Source organism: Hippocampus zosterae, chromosome 5, assembly GCF_025434085.1.
Source record: "Hippocampus zosterae strain Florida chromosome 5, ASM2543408v3, whole genome shotgun sequence".
NCBI classification, from domain to species: Eukaryota; Metazoa; Chordata; class Actinopteri; order Syngnathiformes; family Syngnathidae; genus Hippocampus; species Hippocampus zosterae.
The window spans coordinates 13011148-13026054 of NC_067455.1; the positions used below are offsets into that span (position 1 = coordinate 13011148).

The 14907-nt window shown below is 43.1% G+C and overlaps 1 protein-coding gene across 17 annotated transcripts in view; it reads left to right on the forward strand.

Annotated features, from left to right (window-relative positions):
* The window catches only part of LOC127601230 (uncharacterized), a 37259-nt gene that overhangs the window by 2508 nt on the left and 19844 nt on the right, over nucleotides 1-14907 (forward strand). For 11 of the 17 annotated variants that reach the window (XM_052066294.1, XM_052066308.1, XM_052066309.1 and 8 more), the window contains exons 1-9: nucleotides 2748-2895; nucleotides 8351-9846; nucleotides 9959-10225; nucleotides 10301-10405; nucleotides 11164-11282; nucleotides 12098-12316; nucleotides 12424-12511; nucleotides 14014-14166; nucleotides 14548-14645. In XM_052066294.1, the coding sequence (XP_051922254.1) occupies nucleotides 2760-2895; nucleotides 8351-9846; nucleotides 9959-10225; nucleotides 10301-10405; nucleotides 11164-11282; nucleotides 12098-12316; nucleotides 12424-12511; nucleotides 14014-14166; nucleotides 14548-14645 (2681 nt within the window). In that variant the 5' untranslated portion in view covers nucleotides 2748-2759. The other 6 variants (XM_052066305.1, XM_052066304.1, XM_052066297.1 and 3 more) reach the window with 4 other exon arrangements.

Consider the following 14907-nt stretch of genomic DNA (forward strand, 5'->3'; position numbering starts at 1 on the left):
CAGGGCGGGAGCACAAACAAAAACCACGGCGACTGTGCTTTCGTGCGTGCACTCAAAATTCATATTTTGCAGTATTTTCCTGGCGGCGCGTAGCTTTACATAAGATGACTGCTGTATGATGTATAACATGCGCCCAGATGCAGCACTGAAAGTCAAAGGGAGATGATTCGGGTGGATGCAGGACTTTATTATGTAATCATCGAGTGACTGAGCCAGAGAGGGATAAAGATGTTCCAAACAAACATAGTCCTCTCCCCACCCCCACCACTGTGACTCTGCTGGAGCTGAATGACTGAATGGTGCTCTGCATCATCATACATGAACAGTGCATATGGCTGTTCTTTCCTTTTTTTTTTTTAAAGGACATGTCACTTTTTAGGGTGTGTCCAGAGTGTGAGTGTGAGCTCGTCAGTTAGTCTGTGGTTTTAGTCTGGCTTTTTCCTTAGGGGATCTGTGAGGTCTGTGAGTGGCGCTCCTCCCCTCCTGGTTCTGTCTCCCGTTGCTCTCCTGGGTCCAGCACAACACCTGCTTCTTGCACTGGCACACAACAGTCTCCTAAGCAACTGAGCTGCAGCACCACTCCTTCATGTGCCCCATTGTTTTTCTCTCTCAGACCTGGGCACGCGAGATGAGCAAAAAAAACTAAGTGCTACCTTTCTCTCTGTATCAGGCATGATTCGTCGGGTCTCTTCCGGGAATGAGTTAGTAAATGATTAACAGCACTTTGAACACCCCGATGTGGCGTCACTTTGCTCTGTGACTAAAGTCTACAAGAAAAAAAAGTGACTTTTGCTATGCTGGAAGTATAATTTTTTTTGAGTATCCCCTGCAGACCGGCGAATTTGGGCTCATTGGATTAACAGAATCACCTATTCACTGGTAAGATCTTTGAATCGCTAACTGCCCGGCATACTACATGAACTTGTCTCTGTGAGACAAAGGTGATGGTGTCTGAGAGAGAATAATGAACCCCTTCACTGACCCCCTTCCCACCCGCCCGCTGCCTGTCAAGCGTATGGCCCTAATGGGGTCAGGCAGATGGGTGAGCTCCATTAAGACGGCTTGAATGTGTGCACACAAGTATGAATGTGTTTGTTTGTTTTTGAAATTCAGATTGATGGGTCGAACCCGACACTTTATGTCAGTACTATGTGTAACTGGCTTTTAGTGCCTTAGGAATGAGAGCATTCAAATGATTTGTCTGGTATGGCCTTTGTGATTGTTTGTAAAGCCCTCTCTAGTGTAATAAGTCCTATTTTGTAAGTTAAAACTAAATATAAAAAGATGGCACTCAGACGCCTGTGATTCATAGACAGTGAGCAAAGACACAATGATAAGGGACAACCTTATGTACAGAAAAAAAGAAACAGAAATCTCACGAAGAGTACCGTGGCGTCCTCGCTCGCACCTTACAAAAACATGTATGATATTTCGACTGAAGACTCAAAGTCAGGGGTCTCAAAATCATGGTCTGATCAACATTCGTGGCTCTCTGAATAATAATATGTGGCCCACTACTGGACATCAGCATCTGGCCCCCACGTTTTTGGTGTGTCGTTGCCCTGGATGGTTTGTGTGTGTGTGGGGACAGAGGGAAGTTGTTTTTGTTTTTTAAAAACAGTTATGGTCGACCATACTTCAGGCTCATGACGGCTTTCTTCAAAATGGAATTCTGAAGTAACACCAAGAGAAGGAAAATATATCTTGTCACACAGTTGCAGCTATGTATTTATTTTTTTAACTGCCATGAAGAGAGAGGTTGGCGTGAAGAACAGCTAAATTAAAGAAAATCAAAAGATGCAAAATTTTATTGTTGATCACGGGACACCCAACATGTTTTGAATGCACAAATAAATTTGCAGTGCTCAAGAAATCAGACACCATTACTGAACCGGGGAGATGAAATAGACGGCCCGGTCATCAATCTTGTTCACGTTCTCAAGAACCGTCAATGATCTGCGCTGTTACTAATAAAGATTGAGAGGATTGGATTAGTTGTGCTTTTTTTGACTACTTGAACTGCTTTTTTGTGGAACAATTAGTGCAGCCCAGACACATCTCCAGTGGCCCCTCACATAAATTGAATTTGAGACCCTGCTCTAGCTTGTGCGAAGGTGTGCGTGTGATATCTTTTGGGGGTGACTCCATATGTGCCCTCCGACTGGCTGGCGACCAGTCCCATGTGTGCCCGAAGCGATTTAGAATCGGCTCCAGCAGACCCACATCCGACTGAGGATAAATGTAGAAAATTGATAGATGGGTGTTTACACATTTTGTGAAATATATCAAAGTTGAAAAAAAATTATTGTAATGTAGTAAAGCTTAAATTAAAAAAACATTTTGTATTTCGCTGAGCACCCTCACCTGACCTTTCCCAGTAGCTGTTGTCGATACATGGAAAAATACATAGTAGGAGAGATGGGCAACTGTTTAAAGATTCGTGGGGAATTAAATTCAATTTTAAATGTTGATTCCGTTATGATATCCAGCATCGCTATGAAATGGAATCTAATAAGTTGGTGTGCACATTTAATATGCGGTCGAATCGTGCTTGCTGGGTGCGGAGTCGGGTCCAAGCCTTGGAGGAGGCTCCGCCCCTTTACGAGCGTCGGACAACTCCAGCACAACAAAGCATGTGTGGCACCGCAACATTGTTCCTCATCTGAACGTGCCGACGACTGGATTCTGTCCTTTTTTGACTTCTTCTTTACTCTTGCCCATTGATGTGCAACCCGCAGTTGGTGAGTTCGAATGCACCGATGACGATGATGGGCCGGGTTTGTTGTTTATTTTGGTTTGCCGCACATTCGGCGCCATTTTCGTATTCGGATAGTTTAAATAGCCGCCGCGCGGTGGTGCGACACAGACAGCTCAGGTCTGCGCTTTTCAATTGCGGTAAAAGTTCCAAATCAAATCCGATCTATGTTGTTTATGAAATTGCTTCTACGCCTTATTTTTGTGAACAATGCAGAAATGAATGGTGTATTTGAAACTGGCATTTTCGTGAAGCTCACAAATCAAAAGTACTCACTATCTCTGCTTGTGAGTTATATGGGTGAACATGGCTGGGGGCGCATGTTTTCACTCGGCTAAAACACGCACGCAATAGCGTTTGAATGTGGCAGGTGCATTTTATTTTGCATCAGTTAATACACCGAACGCCATCCTTAAAGAATTAGTACATTAGAATGCATATTTCATGTTTTTTTTTTCAGTTGTTAACAGGACAACATCCAAAATACAATTGAGATTCTGGCTTGCTTTGATGTCGGGTTCGTCCTTCTAGATCCCTGTCTTACATCGCGGTTATTCCACAGCACATTTAGTTAACGTGCAGTCGTTCGTCACGCTGTCTTAGAGATGCTTCTGCTATTGAATTGAATTTTCTGCTTGACTTGATTTCACCCCAAGAGGGCAGATGCGTTAAAATACCCGCACTCACTTGGCGCAGAATATAAAAATGGATGCCTTACACTTAAGCGACCATCGTGCAATAAGCTTCCTCTCCATTGATGATACTGTTGGGTAAATATAGTCCGATAATCTTTCATGAAGCTGCAAATATCACGTGGGGAGGATGACGCAGAGGCAGTCAGAGTTCATGCGGTGCACCCAGTTGCTAGAGGAAACACCGAGGTTAAAAAAAATGACAATGATGGCACTATTATTACTCGGGGTCATCAGTGTCGTGCTGAAAGTGATGAGAGCATGTAAGTGATGCAGAAGGATGTTTGCGACTGAGTGAGAGAGTGAGGTTATTGAGGTCCCATCGGAGCTTGCTGCTGTTAATCCTCTTTTGGGAGTTATGATGCGTTTGGGCAGTTAGACTACCATTGTAGTGCTAAATAAATAAACTCCGCATGCCACAGTTCTTTGCTTGTCGATGACGGAGGAATCCACCCATTTTTCAACATTATACATTCATACATTTTTTTGTATTCTAAATTGATGTACTCTGCATCATGTGTTGCACAGGGTGGATTGTATGTTTCTTGTGATACCATTTAGATGGCCCGATAAATGCAAACATCTTGACAAAATGTTGGATGTTTGGAAGCCTTCTTTCTCTGTGTTTTCTGGTGCACACCATTCTCGCAGCTCGACTTTGGCTGAGCTGATGTTAGAAACACACTTACAGGGTGACCATACAAAATCAATCAGGCTGCTTCATTCGTTGGTTCATGTTACACTATCAGCAGCACTTGCCATCTGTGTGTATTGATTCATTGGGAACTGGGTTTTGAATAAGTTAACAATGGAATAAACCTCTGTAACTGTCTAAACAACATAAAAAGACATCAATGTCTTAGAATGACCTTGGAATAGTGTACCCTTTAACAGTTTTATTCTCCATTTAATTGTGTCTGTACACATTAATTATTCTGCTGACCGTGTTTAGTTTCTTTGTCTCTTTTTACTTACGGATTGATAAAAACAACGACTAATGGCCGCTATAGTCAGTCAAACCTCAACTAGGAAATATTGCTAGTGTTGTTAGACAGGTCTGTTTTCATAAGTTTGGTCCAGCGCGAAAAGGCACGGGTTGGCATGTACTGTATGTATGTATGTATGTACGGTACTACTTCTTGTTTACCAAGAAGTATAATATTAGGAGCGACTATGTGCTGTGAGGGCAAATATCCTGGCTTTTAGCTGAACTCTCCTGATCTTGTTTTTTAGTTGGACGGGCGGAGTCCCTTGTAATACAGTACCATGAATGAGTACAGCATAGCTAATTGTCTCCGTCTCTTCACCAGCTCGTCTCCATTGAACGCCTACAACCCATACTGGCAGTGAATCCAAGTTCACAGAGACGAGGGATAGACAGAATATCAGCGCAGATATTCGGCAAATTCTGCATTGCCTTTTAAAAATGTATATATATTTTCATCTTTTAATGAAGGCCGATACAAGATCAATTGCTTTTGCAATTCAAACTGCTTTGACTTCAGGGAACTATTTATTTAAATTTTCAGTTAACTGTTCAAGAGATGCTGCTGCTTGATGGGTCGTCTCTACATTTTATTATTTATTTTTTTGAACAAAGACGTGAAACATTTCATTTCCTTGAGAAAAAAACTTTAAGTAGAAATTAATGGGCATCTATTGGTTCAGTTTTGATTTAGCTTTTTAAGACACACTGAGGATGCTGTGAGCTCCATGATCTTTTCATGTGATTAGAATTTTAAAACAAAGATGCCACTTATCTGAGATTTAAAAAACAAAACAAAATCTAAAAAGTTGTTCAACATATACTTAAAGGCTGTTCAACAAGTTGGAGATAGTATGTATTTCATAAACCTTTTTATGTTCATATTTTTCGTTTTACTGAAAATGAATTTCGGCTCCAAATATCGGTCTTCGGCATCCTTCACTTCTAAATAATTGGTATTGCCCCCCTCCACCCGCCCACCGCTCGGAAAAAATAAAAAGATTCCTATTGCTAATGGAGCCAGTGAGATGGCCATTGAAGGCAGGTAGGTAGAGATAATCTCACTCGATAACTTGGGCCTGCTTAACTCTAAACTCCTGCTAATTACTTAAGCCTAGTGACAAGGTAAAACGCTTTCCTTATTTTAAATTGACAAAATAATGTGATGTATGTGTTCCAAACCTGTATCAGCATTCCCATTCAAGTATATAGTTTTGCAACATGAATACTAATTGCACAAATTGTATGTATGTTGGGGCAAGCGTTGGATGCATTTGTGTCCATGTGCATATGCGTGCCATGTGTTGCAGAATGCTGTGAACATAAATAGATGTGAGCTCGTCAGTAAAGGCTAACTAATGAGTGTAAGCATCCTCAGCACAAACAGCTATTTATATACCATACCTCCTCTTCCTTATTCAGCCCTTCTGTCTCACTTCACCTCATATTTGCACACCATGTCAGAACAGCTGTTAAGCATCACTCATATACAGTAGAAGTCTGAATTTTAAAATGATTTTTTTTGGGGGGGGGGTGGGGGGATAAATTGGCATGAAATGGCAATCATCCAATCTGCTTTACAAGTGAGGTCAAAGAAATAAAAAGACAAACTAATTTATGCATGATGTTTCATTCAACACAGCACATTTCCTTCACACTATTTCTTTAGGGCAGGCATGTCAAACTCATTTTTGTCACGGGCCACATCGTAGTTATGATGCCCCTCTGAGAGCTGCCTTATATTTTCATATATACCGAACAAATTGATGGATAACTAGGTTTGAAATCCGAATCCAGTCAGTAATTGTTCAACTATTTTTCCATAGATTTTTGGATTGACAACCAAAAATGCTTGCAAATAACAAGAAGTTGACGTACATGATTTCCTTTTATGGGCCCCCAAAAATTATGTTGTGGGCTGGATCTGGGCCCCCAGGCCTTGAGTTTGACACCTATGTTGGAGGGGGATTTCATTCAATTCGCTCTTGCTAGAGGGTGGCCTACTTCATCTATAATTTACCTAATTAGAAAGACTCATTATGTATTATTGAGGGCATCCTTTTTTATAGTGCAGTGGCATTTATTTTATTGACTCCATGATGAAAAAAAAAAAAGATACAGTCCTGCACTTCATCGAGCAAGGTCACTCCCGTTATCTCCATCAGTCAAGTGGAGGCTCCCCCCTGCTCAGCTGGCCTAAAGCTAAGATGTTAGATAGGCACCTCAAAATGGAGGAGGCAGCAGGCACAAGCTCAGCTGGTCCATTAGGAGCATGTCTGCTTCCTGACAATCAGAATTGAGATGACAGAGCATTAAAAGACCCGGTGGAAGCTGTGAGCACTGATGCATAGCTACGTGTGTGTGTGTGTGTGTGTGTGCGCTTGTGACATGGTGTATGTTTGGTGACCTAGGCTAAAGGCCTATGGGGGGTCTCTTGGGGGGGGAAGGGTGGTCGGGATTAGTTATAGAGTGCAGTGTAGTTATTGGTCACTGAACACAAACAATGGGAGGGCTAAAGAGGATTTTAGTGTGTGTATGTGTGTGTTGTGTGTGCCTGTGTTCGGTTCCCCCCTTCTCTCCTACATTTCCAATGGGAGGTGCATCCATGGTATAGTGGGCCAAAGCTTGTATCCTTTGGGGTGACCCTGTGCCTAGGGACGAGTGGCCTGCCCCTCTGTCTGCCTGCCGAGCATCTCCCCTCCCCCTAGTTCATTCATGGCGGGGGGCTTCAACTCATATGGCGGACATTAACACTGCAACATTAGTGACCAATTAGGTAAGACGTAATTCAGACGAGTTGAATCGCTACTGTAAGGGACTTTTCTCCGCCAGTAGAGGTTGTGTGATTGCATAATGCTGGCAGTTTATTTCAGCCAGTCAACGGCTTTAATCGGCAAGTAAGACCTTGCTAAATATGTGAGATCTGTCCTCTCCGCAACCCCAACAAAGTCATGTTCATTAAACTACAAGGCTGCTTTCCTGCAACCGTCACGTATACAATTACAATGTGCCTATTTTGAGGTTTTGTTGTTAAATATTGCAGTGCTCTCTATATGTTAAATACCGTAACTGGACAGGTCATGAACCAAACAGTTGCTCTTGTCTACAGTCAACGTCTTGAGAAAGTTACTGCGGCTTTGATGTGACAGTTTCAAATTTTGTGTATTTTGTACCCAAAAAATTAGATAACGTATTTATTCAGTAGGCCATAAAATATTTTTGCAAAGCAAGGCTGACTGCCATTGGGGATGTGAATGCTCGCAGTGCGTGTTTTGCTGTTCTCGTATGTGAGAGGGTCGAACTACATACTGTAGGTTGGTGCGCTTAGTTGACACGGATGATACAAGCGATGCTAATAGGCACCTACACAGCGTAGAATGCCTCCTTTGTGCCCATAAAATCTGTAACAGGCGAGGTTGTGATAGTGGACACACTATCCAACAGGAACAGCTATTGTCGAATTATGCTTGTGTGCGTGCATGGCAGGATGTCCATGCACAAGTGTGTATTGCAAATGTAGTCTGTGGCTGACAGTTGGGTAACTGCCACTGAAAGGGGTAAGAAACAACGTAAAACAACAGATTGCTTAATTGTTGATAGTAACTCGGTGAATGAATGTTCTGAAGAGGCAAAATATTAGCTATGAAACCTTAGAAGCGTGTTCTAATTATTTTTGAGACTAACTGAAGCAAAATGTTTTGGTTTCTTTACTACTACCAATGTTGGATGGATATACAAGCCTGTTGCCATTTATTGCATATGTTTGCCAAATAGAATTACGCATGTTTACGACACACGACTCATTGATCCTAATCTTGTTTGTTGTGTATCAAGTGCAGCAGTGTTGTGCTCTGTCACATTCTGAAAAGCACCGTGACGTGTCTACATTTCTGACTGGCTTCTTTTTCTCCATTCCAGTGGCTACCATGACAACAGAGGCAAGTGCCGTAAGCGAGGCGGACACTGAAGGCAAGCAGAAGGCTAGCGCCGCTGAACCTGAACCTGAACCTGAGACCAAGCAGAGTCCAGAGGCAACAGCATCAGAGCCAGAGGGGGAACAGTCGAGCAAGAAGGCACAGGGACAGGCCGCTGAGCCTGCCTCTGCTGATGCAGCGTCCTCCCCTGAAGAGGAGCAGCTGAAGCCTCGCACCAGAACCTCTGCTGGCAAGGGCCTCTCTCGCCTCTTTTCCTCTTTCCTTAAACGCCGCTCGCAGTGCTCAGAAGGAGAGGGCTTTGAGGCAGAGAAAGCAAGGGAGGACAAGGAGGACAAAGAAGAACAGGCTGGTAAAGTGGAAGAAGAAAAAGAAGAGAAAGTGAAAACTGAAGAGAAGGATGCGCTCCCAGACGAGACAGCAGATTCGAAGGAGGTAAAACCAAGTGAAGAGACACAACAAAAAGAGGAAAAAAAGACTGAGCCAGATAAAATACAGAAGAAGGGTAGTAAGAAGAAAAAGAAAGACGCCAAGAAGAAAATAGAGGAGAAGGATGCAGAGACGGTGAAAACCGCAGAGGAGAAAAAGGAAGAGGAGCAGGACAAGACGAAAGCGGAGGAGAAGAAAGAGGAGCAAAAAGAAGAGGCCAAGGTTGAGGAAACTGTAGAAAAAAAAGAAGAAAAAGTCGACACAAAAGAGGAGAAAAGGACAGAAGATAAATGCACGGAAACTGATCCCGAAAAGGAGATTATAGAGGAGGAGAAAGTTGACAAAAGGTTAGCAAAGAAAAAAGAAAAAGAGGAAAGGGTGAAGAAAAAGGAAGAAGAAAAAGCAAAGAAAAAAGCAGTGGAAGAAGAAAAGGCAAAGAAGAAGGAGGAGGAGAAAGAGAAGAAGAGAGAGGAGGAGAAGGCAAAAGAGGCAGAAAAAGCAAAGAAGAAGGAAGAGGAGAAGGCTAAAAAGAAGGAGGAGGAGGAGAAGGAAAAGAAGGAGAAATTAAAAAAGAAAGAGGAGGAAAAATTGAAGGAGGCCAAAAAGAAAGAGGAGGAAAAATTAAAGGAGGACAAAAAGAAAGAAGAGGAAACATTGAAGGAGGCCAAAAGGAAAGAGGAGGACGCATCGAAGGAGACCAAAAGGAAAGCGGCGGAAACATTGAAGGAGGCCAAAAAGAAAGAGGAGGAAACATTGAAAGAGGCCAAAAGGAAAGAGGAGAAATCAAAACAGGTAAAAAAGAAAGACGAGGACAAATCAAAAGAGCCCAAAAAGAAGGAAGAGGAGAAAGGGAAGAAGAAGGCAGAGGATAAACAGGAAGAAGACAAAGGGAAGAAAAAAGAAAAGGTGAAAAAAGGAAAGCAGGAAGAGCAAAAGGGGTCAAGTGAGGCGCGGGTGAAAGCACCAATTGCTGCCCCAGAACCCGAACTTAAAACGGAGCCAGAAACCGAACAAGCTCCTGATCAGCACTCACTCAGCAGCGCCGAGATGCAGGTCAGAGGAAAAACCGCCGAGATGAGTGGTTGTCTCAAGCATGATTGTGGTCATTCATGTTACTGAGCTCACATCTTCAATTTATCTCTTCTCCCTTTCTGACATCTTCCAGCCAGCTTCAGAGGAGCCCAAGGAAGAAGCTGCAATCAAGGAGGAGCCCCAAGTAGCGGAAGAGGAGGCGAGTGTGCAGAAAAAAGAGGCAGAAACCGAAGCAGAGCAGATGGAAGCAAAGGGAGATGAGGAGCCCAACGAAGAAAAACCTGCGAAAGAAAAGAAAACCGAGAAGAAGGGTGACGATGCCAAAGGCTCCAAACGACTGAAAACAATCCAGTGCAAAGTCACTCTGCTGGATGACACTCAGTATGAGTGTCAATTGGACGTAAGTCATCGCAACAAATGACGGGACGTTCACAAATGTTTGGAGTTGTCATTCTGATTGCGTCTTGTCATTTAGAAACATGCGAAAGGACAGGAGCTCATCACAAAAGTTTGTGAGAACCTCAACCTACTGGAGAAAGATTACTTCGGCCTTGCTCACTGGGAAACACCAACCAGCAAGGTCAGCTTTAAACTCAATATTCATTTGCATGGATTAGATTTTGTTCGTGTGCCACTCCCTTACAGCTGGGCAGCTCATTGATTTTATCAGTTCATTTACTGTCCTTGTCAATACGATAGATTTTTTCCCAAACCTTTTCTCTTTTACTAATGCAAAGCACGTCGCCACTGACATGTACCGCGTACACTTAGATTGTAAGAGGTGGGCAAACTACGGCCCGCGAGCCAAATCCGGCCCATTGGTCTTTTTAATCCGTCCCGCCGAAGGTTGGGACAGAATTAAGGTTCGATGTCAACAACTGCATTCATTTCATTTGGACAGTTACTTGAAGTTGCAGAGCATAGGGAGGAAGGGGGAGACGATACGGAAGCCCGCAGTAGCGCCAAGTCAAGCAAATCCCGTTCGATACGACGGAATAATGTACTCTCAAAGTCTGAAAAATGTGCCAAAAAAAGCAAAATACTGCTTTTTAAATAAAGAAATCCAATTAATATTATTTTGAATTTAGTTCACCCTTTTGATCCGGCCCTCCATAATATTTTCTGGTTGTCATGTGGCCCTGTGCAAAAAATAATTGCCCACCCCTGACGTAGAAGGTGCAAGGCGTCAAATATTACAGTTGCCACCATGAGGGCAACCTGTACATGTGACGTAGACACCCCGGTAAAGCCACTTCAAGATTACTTAGCGGAGTTTTATCTGACAGTAGTTTATTTGGATCATAAAATGTTCTTGACTGTTACATTTTTCTCCATCAGACATGGCTGGAACCCGCCAAGGAAATCCGAAAACAGGTGCCAGGTGCTGTCTATGAGTTTACTTTCAACATTAAGTTCTATCCTCCTGACCCGGCACAGCTTACTGAAGACCTCACAAGGTGAATTTCACTTTGGTGTTTATGCTTTTGTGTGATGGCCTCTAGACTCGAGCATCATACTTAGGAGAGTGTATATAAATTCTGGTAAGGCGTAGAAAAAAAAAAGTACTCTGTTTCCGGTAACCCGACCGACCGAGAATTTTTACATAGGAAAAAAAACTTTACGGTCGGCATTTTTTTTAAACAACCCTCTACATTTTTGTGTAGAGGGTTTACATCGCTGCAAACTCTCGCGATATTCAAGTTGAGCGTGTGCGTCATTTGCCCTGTCATCTGTCAACACCATTGAAACATGGTGGCGGCCGCGATCTGCGACTACAGTTTAAACCGCACTTTCTCTGTTACAGTTGCATGCTCGCACCGTAATGTTAAGCAAATAGCATCCATTGATGTATCGAAAAAAATCAGCAAACTATTTGATGAACACCACGGGCCGAGTAAACACCGAGGGCGGAGGAGGGCGGAGGAGGACGTCGGCGGAGGCGGCGGCACGCCCCGGCCCCCCTGAGTCCGAAGCGTGGAAAAAACTAAATTGCTGACGGCGGCGCTGGGCGAGGGGCGGCGGGTTCAATGTCTTCTTGTTTTATGTTTTATGGTTATTTTGTTTACATTTTTGATGGAAAAAAAAGATTAAAAAAAACTTTGTCCGACCTACCGACCCTATGCTGAAATTTCATGCTACCAGAAACACACTACTTTTTTTTTCTACGCCCAATGAATAACTGTGTATCCCCCCCCCCCTATCCCACCCATCTGTCATGACAATGACCAAAACATCACCTCTATTATACATTCTAAGCTCTTCTCTTTTCCAGGTACTATCTGTGTCTCCAGCTGAGAAAGGATATCATGACTGGGGTTCTTCCATGTTCCTTTGTCACCCTCTCCCTGCTGGGCTCTTACACAGCACAGTCAGAGCTTGGTGATTATGACCCAGAAGTCCATGGAGCTGACTATGTGAAAGATCTCAGTCTTGCTCCTGGACAAAGTAAAGAGCTGGAGGCAAAGGTGATGGAGTTACATCGGACATATAGGTAAGCCTCCACAATGTATTACCACTTGAAGAATGTGAACCCTGTTTTTAATGTTTGATTCAGAACCCATCTTCTCTCTTTTTTTTGTTTTTTGTTTTATGTGGAAGGTCAATGACTCCAGCCCAAGCTGACATGCTGTTCTTGGAAAATGCCAAGAAACTTGCAATGTATGGTGTGGACATTCACCAAGCCAAGGTGATATCTGGTTCCAACAATTACCTACTATCCTATTTCCCAGTATATGGGTCACATCTATCGCATTCCATAATTAAATCCAGTCTGTGGAAACATTTGATAAATAGCGTGGAATTTGGTCCACGCTCTCGCAACAAGCTTGATCTTAAAAAGGCTGTCTCTTCTGATGAGAACTTCTTATTATGAGACAGAAGTATGCTTGTAGGTTGAAGGAGACCAGAGTATCATTAATTACACAAACATTGTAATCTAGTGTGTCATATTCGTGGCCACCAAAAGCACCAGTAATTTAACCGTGGTGTAAATGTCTGAAAACAACACGCCGCCACTGTTACACCATGTCTATGATAACACAACCAAACATGATCATTCTAACAGAACCCCCCCCCCCCCCCCCACTGCTCCGCTTCCGCAATGCAACTCAGTATCTTTTAATGGTGTGATACTGTAGGAAACGCTGATAACACACTCAAACTACAACTCCTATAGTGCAGCACAAAAGCTGTCCTTACAAACGACATGCTACTTGCAATCATTCTGCCGCATGAACACTATCTTTGTACGCACATATCTTTGTGAGTAGCTCTTCTCTGTCATGACAATTACCAAAACATCACCTTGCACTCACAGCACTGATGAACATCTGAAGCCCATGCTGAGAATGTCACTACCACACAGAACCTTACTTCCAAACACAAGCAAACTTGTTTCCCCAAAAAGACGCCAAGATGCTGTCATTCCAACATGGCGAAAAGCACAAATTTTCTTTGTTTTCACACTTTTTTGGGCAGCATAATTCTATTTTAAATTTGTATACTTTTGTCAAGAGATATATTATTTCAAGTTCGGCCTCAGGTGTGGTTTGCCTTTGAGTTGCCTACAAGTCTATAAAGGTTCTCACATTTTAATGCCTCGAGCCCCTTTGGATTCGAAAGATATCTTCCATTATGTTGCGACAGCTTGTGATTCACATCAGTAACATACAGATTTTATTTACAAAATCAAATTGACGTTGGCGGCCCGGTGATCCAGTGGTTCGCGTGTCGACCTCACAGTGCAGAGGTACCGGGTTCAATTCCAGCTCCGGTCTCCCTGTGTGGAGTTTGCATGCGTGGGTTTTCTCAGGGTACTCCGGTTTCCTCCCACATTCCAAAAACCATGCATAGCAGGCTGATTGAACACTAAATTGTTCCTAGGTGTGAGTGTGTGTGTGGATGGCTGTCCCTCTCTGTGTGCCCTGTGATTGGCTGGCAACTGGTTCAGGGTGTCCCCCACCTACTGCCCAAAGACAGTTGGGATAGGCTCAACACCCTCCGTGACCCGTGTGAGGATAAGCGGATCGGAAAATGGATGGATGGATGAAATTAATGTCAGGTGTCTCTCAGTAAACATGCCTTTGAACCTCATAGTTTTTGAAAGTCTGCCCCCTAGTGGACTAAATTTAAAACGCAGAACTTTGCAATGGCCAGCTCATTGTGACCCGTTTGTTTGTGTTTTTGCAGGATCTTGATGGTGTTGACATTACACTTGGAGTTTGCTCTGGTGGCCTGATGGTTTATAAGGACAAGTTGAGAATCAACCGGTTCCCTTGGCCAAAAGTTCTCAAGATCTCTTACAAGCGCAGCAGCTTCTTCATTAAGATCCGTCCATCTGAGGTCAATGACAGTACACATTTTCCATCCGTTCTTGTGTTGAATTGTGTATCATGTGTCTTCTTCATAAACCAAATCAATAAAAAAAAACAAAAAAAAAACCCTGCTCTTTTTTGGGGGGACCCTGCATTATATTTAGTGATCCTAATTACTTTTTCGCCTTCTAAATGTTTTAATTGAGCCCAAATTAAGTATACTCTTCATATTTTAAATTACAGAAACTGAATATAATAGCCTGTCTGCCCGCACAGGAGTTAGACTGTACTGATGCGACCTTGCTCAGGGGTAAATGTCACGCTTCATGCTGCGTGGCAGACTAATGTGATCAACCCATTGTGACCCCTTTTGACTGTGCCTTAATTGTTTTGTTTTGTTCTCACACAGCAAGAGCAGTATGAAAGCACAATCGGCTTCAGACTACCAAACTACAAAGCCTCGAAGAAGTTGTGGAAAGTTTGCGTTGAACATCACACCTTCTTCAGGTATGAACAGGTTGATCTTGACCAGTTTGAATGTCATGTCCCTTCTTGCCAACACATGCCCGTCCTCTGCATAATTGGCTCACTGCAGCCTAATCTGCGAAATTGGCTCTCTGTCCTTTTGACCAGCGACAATGGACTCGTCCTGACCTTAGAATGAACCATCTAAGTGTCAAGGTTCTTGCTTACCAAGTTACGCAACACTGCCAATTTTGGAATTCGAAACCATTGACAGTCGTGCAACTGTTGGCTTGCTGCTTCGATG